This window comes from Leptopilina heterotoma, unplaced genomic scaffold (genome assembly GCF_015476425.1).
Source record: "Leptopilina heterotoma isolate Lh14 unplaced genomic scaffold, ASM1547642v1 Lhet_44, whole genome shotgun sequence".
Lineage (NCBI taxonomy): Eukaryota > Metazoa > Arthropoda > Insecta > Hymenoptera > Figitidae > Leptopilina > Leptopilina heterotoma.
In genome coordinates, this window is record NW_025111084.1 from 390505 (window position 1) to 405786 (window position 15282).

The 15282-nt window shown below is 24.9% G+C and overlaps 3 protein-coding genes across 5 annotated transcripts; 2 read left to right on the top strand and 1 right to left on the bottom strand.

Moving 5' to 3' along the window:
- The first annotated feature begins 2634 nt into the window (after positions 1-2634).
- LOC122506877 (hydroxyacid oxidase 1-like) lies at positions 2635-6401 on the top strand. Of its 3 annotated transcripts, none has more exons than XM_043619273.1 (10): positions 2636-2729; positions 3051-3271; positions 3379-3524; positions 4053-4204; positions 4444-4699; positions 4852-4959; positions 5098-5230; positions 5477-5593; positions 5677-5788; positions 6220-6401. In XM_043619273.1, exons 3-10 carry the CDS (start codon positions 3391-3393, stop codon positions 6285-6287), a joined length of 1080 nt encoding a protein of 359 aa, XP_043475208.1. In that variant the 5' UTR covers positions 2636-2729; positions 3051-3271; positions 3379-3390; the 3' UTR covers positions 6288-6401. The 3 variants fall into 3 exon arrangements, with proteins under 3 accessions (XP_043475210.1, XP_043475208.1, XP_043475211.1); XM_043619276.1 differs by having other exon boundaries at positions 2638-2729; positions 3222-3270; positions 3377-3524; XM_043619275.1 differs by lacking the exon at positions 3051-3271 and having other exon boundaries at positions 2635-2729.
- Positions 6402-6481: 80 nt separating this feature from the next.
- Positions 6482-9637, top strand: LOC122506879 (hydroxyacid oxidase 1-like). Its single transcript, XM_043619278.1, has 8 exons — positions 6482-6791; positions 7055-7192; positions 7558-7709; positions 7888-8143; positions 8235-8342; positions 8471-8603; positions 8949-9065; positions 9338-9637. The coding sequence occupies exons 2-8, from the start codon at positions 7059-7061 to the stop codon at positions 9515-9517; spliced, it is 1080 nt and encodes a 359-aa protein (XP_043475213.1). The 5' UTR covers positions 6482-6791; positions 7055-7058; the 3' UTR covers positions 9518-9637.
- A 51-nt stretch (positions 9638-9688) lies between these two features.
- Positions 9689-15142, bottom strand: LOC122506878 (N-acetylgalactosaminyltransferase 6). The gene is made up of 3 exons (XM_043619277.1): positions 14760-15142; positions 12032-13001; positions 9689-11145 (listed from the first exon to the last, which is right to left on the bottom strand). Exons 1-3 carry the CDS (start codon positions 14934-14936, stop codon positions 10475-10477), a joined length of 1818 nt encoding a protein of 605 aa, XP_043475212.1. The 5' UTR covers positions 14937-15142; the 3' UTR covers positions 9689-10474.
- Positions 15143-15282: the final 140 nt, after the last annotated feature.

Here is a 15282-nt window from a genome sequence, read left to right on the forward strand (position 1 = left end):
AAACACTCATTTTTAGCAATTTTAAATTTCTTTTAATTAAAGAAATTTATTTTAAAATTTCAAAAGTCGATTTTATTTTTTTTCTTTTTTTTTTGAGGGGAAAAAAAATTTTCTTGCAAACTAATTGTGAATTGTGAATCAATTTATTGCGAGTATCACAATATTTATTTCGAATTCGACTCAATTTTATTTGTCAAAATTAATTGTACATTATATTTAAAAAAATTATTTACTCGGCATATTTGTGACAGTTGAGAAAATTCCGATATTTTGATTTTCGTCGACATTTTATTTTTTTCTAAATTATAAAAACGTTCTATTGACAAAAATTATGATCTTGGAAAAAAATTATTCACAGAACAAAAAATGATTCTTTATTGGAAAAATTATTCTTCACAGAACAAAAATTATTCTTTATTGAAAAGATTATTCTTTACTAAAAAAAATTATTCTTAATTGATAAAATTACCTATTCTTTAATAAAAAAAATATATATATAAGTAATCGACGACTTTTGTCGTTTAATCAAGAAAAAAAATGTAAAATCGTGCACTTTGCATTGCGGAAGCATTAAAATAGATAAATATTGTAAACAACATTTTAAGACAGTTTTTGATCTTAACAAGATCCTAGAGCGTTCCTAAGGCGACGATACGCGTGTAAAGCGCAAAACTAGTAAACGGACGAAAGAGTAGTGTATAAAAAAAAAGGATTTAGCGTTTGTTTTGCAATTTAAATAACTTTATAACGTTGTTACCATTCGATATTGATTCGATATGGTTGGAGAATAACATTTATTCTTTGCCTATCTGTCAAATTTCTGGTACATTTTTATGCCAAGTGCATTTTAAGCACATTTGGTAAACCACCTTTCATTTAATTTAAAAAAAAAATTTTTTCCAATTTATTTTCCTCTAAAATCCAATTTAAGAAAAATTCGATTTGAAAATAAGGAAAAAAATTAGAAAACAAATCAGAAAATCAGAAAATCAGAAAATAAATCAGGAAAAAAATAAAAGCAAAGGAAATAAAAGAATAATAAAAACAGAATTAACTGAAAATTAATTAAATGAAGGGGGAGAACTGAATATTTCTTTTTTTTCTCTCTGTTTTTAAAGGGTTCTATAATTTTTATCAAGTCATACAACGTATGACTGGTAAAATTTCGTTGAGACGCCGACGATTGGCGAGACATAATTATTACTAATAATAATTTAATTAGAAGAGAAAAAAAATTAAAAACAAAAAAAAAATAAAAGTTTAGGTGAAAAATGAGAATGAGTGAAAGAGAGTGTGTAAATGATTGCGCAGCGACGCGTGGCTTCCGCCCAGCAATCATCGTCCTTGTGTAGATTTTTCCCGTTAAAAAAAAATGAATTTAAGGGAACGTGTAAAAAAAATATAATATTACGTCATTTTTGTAACATTTGTTAATAGAGCGCATTTATGTACGCATTTTACTTTGCCTGGATAACCTCGTTAGGCCGGCCCTGCAACGCCTGGTGTTATTTTTATTATTATTATTATTATTATTATATTATTATTATTATTATTATTATTATATTATTATTATTAATGATTTATTAACGCATACCGCATATATATATATTTGCATTCATTATTTCGAATATGTTATATGATTAATATTTATCCACGACAATTTATCATTGACGAATATGCATAAAAGGGTCGCAGGGTTGTCGGCTATAAAAAGGTTTTAGCTCCGGAATAAGTAAGCCTATATATTTATTTTGGACAAAACAAAAAAACCTTATAGCGTTTGTGTATTATTTCTAACGAATGTAATAAAAATGTTAAATCAAATTTTTTACTCTTGAGTTTTTGAACGTTCAAATGAAACGAAATTTATTTATTTCTTAATTACTATTTAGTAATTAGAATTACTAATAAGTAATTAGAATAATTTTTTGTCACTGTCAAAAAAAATTAATAAGTTTCTGAATGTAAAATTTATTATTTTAATTATTTTCATTTCTGTTTCAATCAGTAGTTTGAGAAAACAATTTGAAAATATTTTTAATTAAAAATATTTCGTTCAATTGAACGTTCAAAATTTGTGATTCATTCGAATTTTCTCTCTAAATATTAAATATCGATAAAAAAAAATTAAATCGACATTTTTTTTAATTAAAAAAATTGAGAGTTTAATTTATGTTCATTAATTACAATTTTTTATTGAAATATTTTTATACTTTAAAAGCAGAGCTTTGGTAACTTTATTAGAAATCTTTTTTTTTAAATTTGATTTTAATAAATAAATTTGAATTTAACTTTGATAGTAAATTTGAATTTAGTTTGGCAAATAATTAATTAAATAATTTATTAAATTTGAATTTAACTTTATAAATAAATTTGAATTTAATTTTGTAGATAAATTTGAATTTAATTTTGTAGATAAATTTGAATTTTATTTTAGGAATAAATTTGAATTTAACTTTATAAAGAAATTTGATTTTCGCTTTATAATTAAATTACATAATTAAGATTTTCAATATTTGGATAAAAATAGTGATCGTCGTTATCAGTGAAAAATATTTATTATTCAATGCCATTGCCAATGTGGATTTATAATTATATGAACTGTATCATCGTAATTTTGTTATCAGGAATTTGGTTTCAGAAAATCTGTGAATCTCGAGCTTTACAGTTCACTTCCCGAACGCGCACTAAAGTACTTCGGCAGTTTCTTATTTGTCTTTGTCTCAAACGTGAGTTTTAATTTTCATCACTATTTTATTGTCTCCAGTGTAATTTTACTGTTTTCGCTTAATTTTTAATATTTATTAATAATTGTATTTTTATTTAATAATTTTGTAATTTTTATTTTTTAATTTGTAATTTGAAATCAAAAATAATTTTGTAATAATTATTAATTTGACATTCAATAATAAGAAATAAAAATAATGAATAAGAAAATGTTTTTTTATAATTATTAAAAATAAAAAAGCTTCTTAAAATAATTAATAAAAAGCTTTTTAATTTTTATTAATTACAAAAAAACATTTCTCATTATTATTTTTTCTATCTAGGTAGATGTATTTTCAAGCAAGAATCCCATCTTTGTTTCGACAAAAGACAATTATCAAATCCAATTAATCAACTTTGAATTTCCTAACACTGCAAATCAATCATAATCAGTGCGAGTGAACTTTGAAATTTGCATAGAATTTAATTAACAGAATATTTTTATTTTTTTTTAGTTTAAAAAGGAATAAATATTTTTTTACTACTGGTACTTTGCAAAAAAAAGGTAATATTTTATCTATTAATAATTTAATATACACTTTTTCTTCGAATTATTTTTATACCTACTTTATAAAATTTTCTTTTAATATAGAAAAATTTTATTCCTTTCAGGAAAAAAAAATAATGGACAATTTAGTTTGCGTTGAGGATTTTGAAAAGCAGGCATTGAAAATTTTGACACCCCTGGCAAGAGATTATTATAAAGATGGAGCTGGAGAAGAACATTCATTGAAGTTGAACAAAGAAGCTTTCTCAAAGTTTGTACAAGGAATCTATTCATAATTTTAAATTCATAAAATTATTTTATAACTGGTGGAATTTTTCTAATTAATCGTTAAAATCGACTGTGACTATAAAATAAAATACAGACTTTGAACTCGTTAAAAAAATTTGAAAATTAGAAGCAAAGAGTAGCGAAGAATGTAATCAGAAATTATTTTTTTAAAATAAATTAATTCTTTCAATAAATTTTATCAAAAATTGAACAAAATATAATTCTTATAAATAAGAAAATAATATAATTGTTAAGCAGAATTATATTAGTAAATATTAGAAGTTTGGAAAATAAATGAAGTCTGTGAAGAATTTGGCATCTTGGAAAGTAATAGAATTTTTTGAAAGAATTTATTGTTTATGAAGATAATTGAATATTTAGGAAGAATTTTTAATAAAATTTCCGAAAATAATTGCATTCCTCCGAAGAATTTTGTTATCTTGGAAAATTAATTACTTAATAATATAATATTAATTAATTGATATTAAATAAAAAATTGTTTCATTTTCAGAATTCGAATTTTGCCAAGAATGTTGAGAGACGTGACAGAAGTTGATATTTCAACAACAATTTTGGGTGAAAAAGTTTCGATGCCTTTGGGAATTGCACCAACTGCCCTGCAAAAAATGGCACATCCTGATGGTGAATGCGCCAATGCAAAAGGTTTTATCAGCAGAATTTTATTATAAACGTCAAAAATTTAAACCAACTTTCTATTTAAGAATTAAAAAGTTTTATTTTCTTGTTTTTCTTTTTATTTATTTTCATTTATTCATTTGTTTATATTTTATTCGTTTATATTTAAATTGATTACTTTATTAATTTATTAATTATTTATTTAATTTCTCTTTTGTATAGAATCAATTTTCGAATTAATTACAAGAAAAAAAATTGTCTTTCAGCTGCTGAAGCAGCCAGAACTATTTTCACTCTCTCGACAATTTCAACGAGCAGTATAGAAGAAGTTGCCGCTGCTGCTCCAAATGCGATAAAATGGCTTCAACTTTATGTATTTTCCGATCGAAAATTAACCCTGGAACTTGTTCGTCGAGCTGAGAAAGCGGGTTTTAAGGCTTTAGTTTTAACAGTCGATGCACCAACTTTCGGAGACAGGAGAAATGAATTGAGAAATAAATTCAACATCCCGCGCCACTTAAAGTAAATTGTTTCCCAATATAACAAATTTTTTAATTTAGTTAATTTAATTAATTAACTTTATTTAATAGTAATATTAATTTCATCGGAGAGAATATTCTTTTTTGCCGAAAATTTATTACAAAAAAATAAACGAGAGAATATTTTCGTTTTAGATACGCCAACGTTGAAGATTACGCCAGGGAGAATAAAGTTTATGATAAACCAATTTATAAACTCTTTGATCCATCACTCTCGTGGAAGGACGTCTCATGGTTGATGAGGTCTCACAAAACTTTTCTTAATTATTTTCATTTGATATTCTTATTCTAATTCTAATTCCTAATTTTTAGTTTTTATTTTCTTTAAATTATCCTTTTTAGTGGCAAGTAATTAAAAATAATTGTAAATTTTCTTTCTAGCTACACTCGTCTTCCACTCGTGATAAAAGGGATCCTCACCGTTGAGGATGCAATATTAGCCGTGAAATATGGAGCCAGCGCTATTCAAGTTTCCAATCACGGGGCTCGACAAATTGACGGAGTTCCCGCACCGGTGAAAAAATTACAAACAATTCAAAAATAGTTTTGAAAAATAATTTTTTAATTTTTAGTATTTTCGAAAAATATCTATTTTAAATATTTTTCCTAAACAAAAGAAATTGATTTCTTTAAGAATAATAAATTTGAACACTAATTAAAATTTTGTTTTCAATAAGAAAAGAAATTTAAAATCAATCGAATTTGTTTTCAATAAGAGAGGAAATTCAAAATTAATCAAATTTTGTTCATTTCTTTGCAGATAGAAGTATTACCGGAAATTGTAAGAGCAGTTGGTGACAAACTTGAAATTTACATCGACGGAGGAATCACTTCAGGAACAAACGTTTTTAAAGCACTTGCCCTGGGTGCTAAGATGGTAGCAAAATATTTAATTAAATACTTCTACTGATTGGCACCAGCGAAAAAAAATTTGATTTCTTTTTATGACAATTTTTTAAGGCATTTATCGGACGTCCGATGTTATGGGCTTTGGCATGTTCTGGCGAGGAAGGAGCGAGGAAACTTTTAGAATTATTGAGGAGGGAAATTTTTCTCACATTTGCTTTGTCAGGTATTTTTTTTTTTTTTTGCGAACTTAACAAAATTTACACAATTTAACACAATTTTGTTTTATTATTAAAAAAATAGTTAAAGATTTCCTGCAAAGTATTTTCGAATTCAGAATTTTTACGAATCAAGAATTTACGTTAAAACAATTGTCTTATTTTCAATTTGTTTTGTTTTTTGTTTTATCGTAAATTCTTGATTCGTAAAAGTTCTGTGTACGTAAAAATTCTGAAATTGAAATTAAATTTCTAAATTAACTTATTTTCTAAATTGAAAATAAAACAATTGTTTTAACGTAAATTGTTTCGTAAAAATTCTGAATTCGAACTTTTACGAATTTAGAATTTAAAAAATTTATTTCTGCCCTGAAAATAAATTTCCCGGGCAGAGGAAATAAAAATATAAATAATTTCATTTACAATAATTTACTTGCAGGCTGCAGATCGTGCGAGGAAATAACGAAAACAATGGTTTGTCATGAAACGAAATACAGCCATTTGTAAAATATTAAATTTAAAATAAGTCGGAACAAAATTTAATAGAATTAATTAATTATTAATTAGCAAAATTCAATAGAATAGAAAAATATGCAATAAATTTCGTTTTTAACAAATAAATTTATTTATTATTCCAAGAAAGCTGCAATAAAATTTCCATTTTAACTATTAAATTTATTTATTATTTTCATACAGTTTTTATATGTACAATATTTTAGAGTTAATTTTCAAAAAAAGAAAAAATGAGGAAAAATCTAAATTTAGATTACAAAGTAAGATAAGATTTATAAATGTTGTGAAAAGAAAATTTTTTGACAACCATAAAATATTAACATTGCTTAAAACAAAATCTCGTAATACTTTTTATCAGTTTTATTTTCATCGCCACTGCAAACATTTCAATTAATTATAAATTTGATACCATAATCTGCGCTCTTAAAAATCATCAAATTAATCTTCACACCAAAAGAGATTTTAATTTTCATCAAAAGGAAACAGTTAACCACTCAGGCAAGTTCCATTATTTAAAATCAATTTGACACTAATTATAATTTTTTTTGAATGAGAAAATAAATCAAAAATTCCTTTACCTATTTTTTTCATATTTCATTCTTTATTTATTTTCTTCTTTATTTCTTTCTTTCTTTGCTTATTAATTTATTTACTATTATTTTCTATTTCCAAATGAATTATATTTAGATCCTCAAAATTTAAATAAAAATTTTGATTTGATAATAAGTTCATAATAAATAGCTCATTATTTATAATTTCAGAAAAATGACGAACTTCGTCTGTACCAAGGATTATGAGCAAAAAGCTTTAAATCTCCTAACGCCAAATGTGAGAGATTTTTACAAAGGAGGATCCGGCGAAGAAATTACATTAAAATGGAATCGCGATGCTTTTGGACGGTAACTATAATTTGTATAATTAACTAACAAAATATAATTTTTCTATATTAATATAAATTTTTTAAAATAATTGAAATCTTGGGAAGAATTTTATTGTAATATTTGTAAATAATTTAATTCCCGAGAAAATTCTTTTAAATGTGAATTGAATTCTTGACAAGAATGTCATTTAAATTTTTCTAAATAATTGAATTTCTGACAAAAATTTTATTACAACTTTTGCGAAAATAATTGAATGAATTCGGAAATTGAATTCCTGCAAAGAATTTGTTTTAAAGATGTTGTTAACAATAAATTAACTAATAATTAAATTAATCGGAGTAATTTCGGAATTTTTAATATTTTTCTATGGTAAATTTTTTTAGAATTAGAATTCTACCGAGAATGTTGAGGGATGTTAGAAAAGTGGATCTCAGCACAACAATTTTAGGAGAAAAAGTTTCAATGCCTCTGGGAATTTCACCAACAGCTCTACAAAGAATGGCTCATCCTGATGGAGAATGCGCCAACGCAAAAGGTTTTATTATCAGAATTTATTATTAATTTTAAAATTGAATCCAACTTTCCCTTTGACATTTTTTATTTTTTTTTATTTGCTTAAAATTGATAATAGAATCTTTTTTGAATGTTTCAAGTTAAAAATATGAAAAGTATAAAAAAATGCTTGAATTGGAAATTATTTTTGCAATCAAAAGCCGCAGAAGCAGCAGGGATAATTTACACTCTTTCAACTTTATCATCGTCATCAATCGAAGAAGTCGCCCAAGCAGCTCCGAAATGTATTAAATGGTTCCAACTTTACATATTTCCTGATCGAAAATTAACACTAGATTTGGTGCGTCGAGCTGAAAAATCTGGATTCAAGGCTTTGGTTGTGACAGTCGATTCCCCAACCGCGGGAAATAGAAGAAATGAACTTCGAAATAATTTTAAGAAACCTTCGCATATAATGTTAGAGAAGCAGTTTTCGCTTTTTTTATTTTTTCTACTGCTTTAAGAAGTTTTTTTTGTTTTTAATTAATTTTTTCTCTTTTAATTTCAGATTCGCCAACTTGAAAAATTATTCTTTGCAAAATAGTTTCAGTAACGATCCTTATTCGCTGCGTTTGGATCTGTCGCTGTCCTGGGAAGATATTTCATGGCTTAAAAAGTAAATTATAAATTGACAATTACAAATTTTTTAATACATAGATTGAAATTAAAATTAAAAATTAAAGATTAATTGAAATTAATTTTAATTTAATTTCGTAATTAAAAAAGCACTCATTTTTTTTTTAGAAATACATGTCTACCAATAGTGACAAAAGGAATATTAACTGCAGAAGATGCTCTTCTATCAATAAAGCATGGCGCTAGTGGAATTTTAATTTCTAATCACGGAGGACGACAAACTGACGGGGTACCAGCAACAGTAAGAAGAATTTTATTATTTATGAAGACAATTGAATTCTTGACAAGAAATTTATCAAAATTTTTTTAAATAATTGAATTTTTTCGAAGAATTTATAAAGATAATTAAATTCTTGAAAAAAATTTCATTAACATTTTTAAAAAGAATTTCATGCAAAAAAATTTTGTTTATTTGTAAAAATAATTGAATTTTAGGAAACATTTTTTTATTAGAATTCTTTAAAAAAAATTGAATTCCTGAGAAAAATTTTTTAATTTGTGAAGATAATTGATTTCTTGACATAACTTTCATTAAAATTTTTTTAAATAATTGAATTTAATTAATTAAATTCCTTGTTTCGCATAGATTGAAGTTTTACCAGAAATTGTTAAAGCCGTTGGAGAAAAGGTGGAAATTTATATCGATGGGGGATTTTCCCAAGGATCTGATGTTTTCAAAGCTTTAGCTTTAGGAGCAAAAATGGTAAAAATCTTAATTTAATTATAATTTCCATATATCAAACTATTTTTTTTATACTTCTCATTTTTACAAAATTTCAAAAATTAAATATTTCTTTCCAATTATTAAATAATTAATTTTGTACTTTTTGTTACAATTTAATTATAATAATTTTATATTTTATTTTTTAATGTTTTAATTTAATTTTAAAATTTAATTATTATATATGTAATTTCCAAATATAATAATTAATTTGAATTAATTCTAAAATTTATGCAACTTATTATCAATTAAAGGCTCTTTTTGGAAGACCAATGTTGTGGGCTTTGGCTTGTGAAGGGGAAAAAGGAGCGAAAAATATTTTAGAAACAATGAGGAGAGAAATTTTTCTCACATTCACTTTAACTGGTTGCAGAAATGTTCAGGAAGTGTCTAAAACTATGGTTTGCCATGAATCCAGATTTAGTCATTTCTAACTAAAAAAAAGAAAAAATTTAAAAAAGCTTCTGTACTTAAATAATAATTTTTAATTACTTATTCTCTAAACGAGTTTTTCTCTAATAGAAAAAATTTAGACGTACACCGAAAATAAAATATTTATAAAAATTAATTGATTTTTTTTTGTAACTAATTAAAAAACATTTAGATCGAGTTTATAATTTTATTTATATTTTAAAGATATGCTGATGATATTTTGCATTGTAGAAAATAGTAAAAACTGAGAGTAGATACAATTAGCTCAATAACGATAAGTTAATTAGTAATTAATAATTAATATAATAATTAATAATTAACAGCCGATGTATTTGATTCAACAGCCTTATGTGTTATCACTTGTTATAAATATTTTTACAAATAATTTCCTTTAAGGCACAGTTGTAAAATTAGAGAAACATTTCTCATATCTAGTGCCCTTTTTCTGTTTTATAAAAAAATGTAAACTTTTATCCTTTTATTTCAAACAGTTAATTTTAACTTTTAATTAAACAAAACTTTAGGAATACTTAATTAATCGTTAAAAAAAAATTACGTCGTCTATTCTACAATTTCAATTTTGCACTAACATAAAAATGACTAGTACAAAGTGGTAAATACCTTATTGAGCAAAATATTTCTTTTAAACATTCGGTATTTATCCTAATTGCGTAAAATAATTTTAAAATCATAAATTCAAAATGTAACAAATATCTATATTAATTTCAATTAAAATTTTAAATAACACATTTACTTCTTTTTTAATAAATCTAGTCAAATTTCCTGAAATCTCATCGTCGAGTTTTGATATATTCTCAAAAGAAAAAATGCATTATTAATACTTTCATTTTCCTTCTGCATTGAGAGTAATAACTGAATATTGAAAATTCAATTTTTATTGTAAAATATATTTTTAATTATTTAATAAAAATTTTTCTTTTATTGTCAGTCTAATTTGCTTACGTCTTTTTCGGTCCAATATTTTCCCAATTATTCATCGATTTAATATTTACCTTCTCTATTTTCCAAGTCTGCGTGGCTGAGGATGAATCGCATTTTGTGACAAATACCTTTTTCCTCTCTGGATCGGCATCGAGACATCTTGAATTACTACTTCCGTGAACTAACCATTTTGTTTTCAAATTATAACGCCAAAGTTGATTGCCCTGACCGCCGTGACACGGATATAATGTCACTGGCGATTCAATGTCGCCCAATGAAACATCCAGACATAAATCACGACCCTCGGGACGAATATCCTTGTGCCAGGTGAGTCGAAATTTTTGCTCACCACCAATTATTTTATTTGTATTGTCCTTTGAGCATAAATCTAAAACAACTTCCTCGTCGCGACTGCGCTTTTTTGCGTCGAGACAATAATTTGATAATTCAATGTTTCTTATTTCGCCGCTGGCAAAATCTTCTGGTTCAATAGCGGGATAGACGTCTTCAAGATCGAATGCAACTTTTTCCATGAACCATTTGAATGAGCGACAGTGAAGTTTCTCGCGCAATGCTTTTCGTTCGGTTAAATCGCCTGGATCCATTGTTCGAAGGTGAGGTAGTCTTTTGTAAATAAATTCCGCGTATTCGTCCATCCACACCTCGGCGACTCTTTTATGATTTCGTCCTGAAATTAAAGAGTATTTTTAGAATATATCTTTTTTTCCAATTTTTCGCAGAAATTCAATTATTTTTAATCAAGTTTTCATTGAATTTACGGAAAGAATTCAATTTTTTTAAAAGATCGAAAACAATTCTTTTCAGAAGAATTCAAATATTTTCCAAAACTTGAATAGAATTCTTTACGAAAGAAAGAAATTTTTAGAATTAAAAAGAATTAAAATTATTAGGATTTTGAACAATATTTAAATAAAAATGTTAAAAATAATTGAATTTTGTTTAAAGTTGTAATTTTTAAAAATAATTAAGTTCCAAAACGTTTTATATTTATTTAATTTATTTATTAGAAGAATTTATTAGAAATTCTAATTTCTGTGGAAAAAAGTGACAATATGTATTTAAATATTTATTTAACAGAAATTATCGATGTTTTGAATAATTTAATTTACAAATTCTGAAAAGTTCCATTGAAATAATTTCTATATTTGGAACAATTTAATTTCTTTACTTTTAAAAATTATACAACATATATTTTTTTGAAGTATTTATTTTTATATTTTTGAAATATTCTAATTAAAAATTTGGAAAATAATTGAATTTTACAAAAAATTAGAATTGAAGTTATTATCCGGATAAGAACTCAAATTTTTGAAAAATTTAATTAGAAAATTCAAAGAACTCAAATTTTTGAAAAATTTTAATAATTCAAATTCTTCTAAAGAAAATTAGTTAAATTTTTTATATTTATATTTATATTTATATATTTATATTTATATTTATATTTTTTTATATATATTTAATTAATTTTTAAAAATGATGGACTTTCAGAAGAATTTTAGTTAAAATCACTGAAACTTTATGGATAAAAAAGAAAAAGAAGAAAAAATTCTCACCAAGAAAATCTCCCTTAGCACTATTCGGGAAAGGAGAAAATTTCCTGTAAATATGTCCCACTCTCGAGCAAGGTGCATCGTACATTTCTCCGCCACATTGCCATATTTTAAATGACAATTCATACTGTTCACCTCCCCAAATCTCCAATCCCGGATCGTATCCTCCGAGTTCCCAAAAGAAATAAGCGCTGATTGCAAACAATCCCCCGGCCATTACAGGACTCTTAAAAGGTTCCGAAGGCTTCTTCAAATTCTCCGGAAGCAATGGCAATCGCTTATAAAACAATTGCCAATCAAAAGCACCCCGTGCGCCCTCATCCTGAGCTCGATATTGAAATGTCTCGAAATCAATGACATCAATGAATGGACAAACGCAAATTTTATAATTCTTCGTAATTGGCTCAAGAAGCGGTGGCAACCAATTAACATTCGCCTCAGTGTGTGAATCGAGAAAAACGAGAATTTTCCCTTTCGCCAGTTTCGCCCCCGCCAAACGTCCACGAATAAGACCCGAACGTTTCTTCAGTCTTATTATTTTGACTTTTGATAAATTTTTCCCAACATAATCGTCGAGTTTTGATTTTAATTCCACCTTTGTACTGGCGTCGTCGACGAGAATTATTTCTTCCAAAAGAGATGGTGGCGAACGATTAATAACACTCCAGCATGTTCGCATCAAAGTACTGAAATGCTCATTGTGAAACGAAATGATAATTGATGCAGAATCAAGTGTTTTCAAATATTTTTTTTTTCTACATTGCGGATGTCTTATGTCGGGAATCGATCGATTTAGAGAAATCTCATCGCTGAGAGCGCCATTAAATCCATTAACGCTGTATAATTTTTCTTTTAAATTATCCTTAGAGGGCGAGAGAGAAGCTGCAATTCCATGCTCACCGGTTCCCTTTCTTTTTGATTCCTGCTGTATTTTTTCGAGATCGTGCCAATCGATTTTCTCCTCATCGTGCACCTGTGTTCAAAATACAATAATATTTTAGAAACAAATTAATAAATATAAATAAACTTTTTTAAATTTGAAAGAAAAATAGTACAGGGATCACAGTATCTTTTCTCCTTAAATTAGGTGAAAAAGTGAATTAATTTCTAAAAAGTCGTGAAAAGGTAAATTATTTTCTAAAAATTCATGACAAAAAGTGAGAAAAAAAATTATGATTATTCAAACAATTAACTAATTAATTAGATATTATCAATTTTATTGTTTTTAAAAATCTGAATAAATCTCTTGGCAAGAAATCAATTATTTTTATAAATAACAAAATTCTTTGCAAGAATTCAATTATTTTTATAAATAACAAAATTCTTTGCAAGGATTTAAATTATTTTTTAAAGAATTTTAATAAAAATTTCTTACCATTTTTCAATTATTTTTGTAAATTTTAATTCAATTCTTCGAAAGAAAACAATTATTTTCGAAAAATTAACAAATTTCTTCATAAGAATTAAATTATTTAAATTCAATTATTTTCAAAAGTTTTGATAAAATTCTTGGCAAAGAATTCAATTCTTTTCAAAATTTAAATAAAATTCATCACAAAAATTCAATTATTTTCAAAAGGAATAAAATTTATTTATTTTCAAAATTATAATAAAATTCATTGCTAAAATTCAATTTTTTTAAAAAAATTTCTTAATTCAATGATTTTCAATATTATATTATTTAAATAAAAATTTTCTATAAGAATTCAGTTATTTAAAAACAATTTTGACAAAATTCTTCCCAAAAATTCAATTATCTTCTTAAATAATAAAATTCTTTATAGAAATTCTAATATTTTCAAAAATTTTAATAAAATTCTTTCCAAAAATTCAATTATTTTCATAAATAATAAAATTATTTGGAAGAATTCAATTATTTTTAAAAATTTTAATAAAATACTTCCCAAAGATTCAATAATCTTCATAAAAGAAAATTCTTTACACAAATTCAAGTATTTTCAAAAAATTGAATGAAAATAATTCGAAAAAATTCAATTATTTTTGTAAATAATAATATTTGTAGAAAATATTTCATTATTTGAAACGTTTTAATAAAATTCTTGACGTAAATTCAATTATTTTCATAAAAGACAAAATTCTCTACAGAAATTCAATCATTTTAAAAAATGTTATCAAAATTCTTTCCAAAAAATTCAATTTTTTTCATAAATAACAAAATTCTTCGTAAAATTTCAGTTATTTTCAAAATTTCAATGAAATTCTTGATAAGAAATCAATTATTTTAACAAATAACAAAATTCTCCACAAAAATTGAATTATTTTTAAAAATTTTAATAGAATTCCTCCCAAAAATTCAATTATTTCTGTAAGTAATAAAATTTTTCGAAACATTCCATTATTTTAAAAATTTTTAACATAATTCCAGACAAGAATTCAATTATCGTCACGAATAATAAAATTGTTCTCAGAAATTCAATTATTTTCTAAGTTTTTGTTAAAATTCTTGTCAAGAATTCAATTACTTTTCATAAATTATATAAAAAATTCTTCGTAGAAATTGAATTATTTTCAAAACAACATTAATTAAATTTCTCGTAAGAATTGAATTATTTTTCAAAAACGTTAATTGAAAAGTATTAGAAAAAGTGGGAAAAATTTACAAAATAGTTGAAAAATAACGTAAATTAGATGAAATAGATGCCAAAAATTAAAAAAGAAAGTAAGTAAGCAACAGTCTGTGATACTGTGATCCCTGTCGCTTCTATCATACCTCATTATTATTGACTCGAACTTCTTTAATTATCGGTTCCTCAATTTGCAAAAATTGCGATGAAGATGGAGCAGAAGTTTTTGATGATCTCAAAAAACGAAAGATGACAATTGTAATGAAAATTGTGAATATTGACAAAATGATAAATTTAATAACACTGATCACGTTCCTCTTCATCTTCTTTTCATTGTGCTTTTTCTGGAAATCAAATTTTATTTTCTAATTCTCTTCGCTAGGTAACTTACGTCTAAATAGATATGCATTTAGTTTTATGCTAATTTAAACACTTATATTATGTGGCAAATTTATATTTGCGTCGTGGCACTGCATTTTTCTTTCAACACCTTTAAGGTTATGTTCCCCCCTAAAAATAATAACAATAATCATCAGCTGTTAACTGTCAAAAATCATGTTTTCAAGTGCAAAGGTCGAATCAATTATCTGCAAATAAAAAGTCCCTATATGGATTAATTTATTTTCATTATAAATTATAGAAAATTGACAATTTACTCAATTTGCTTAC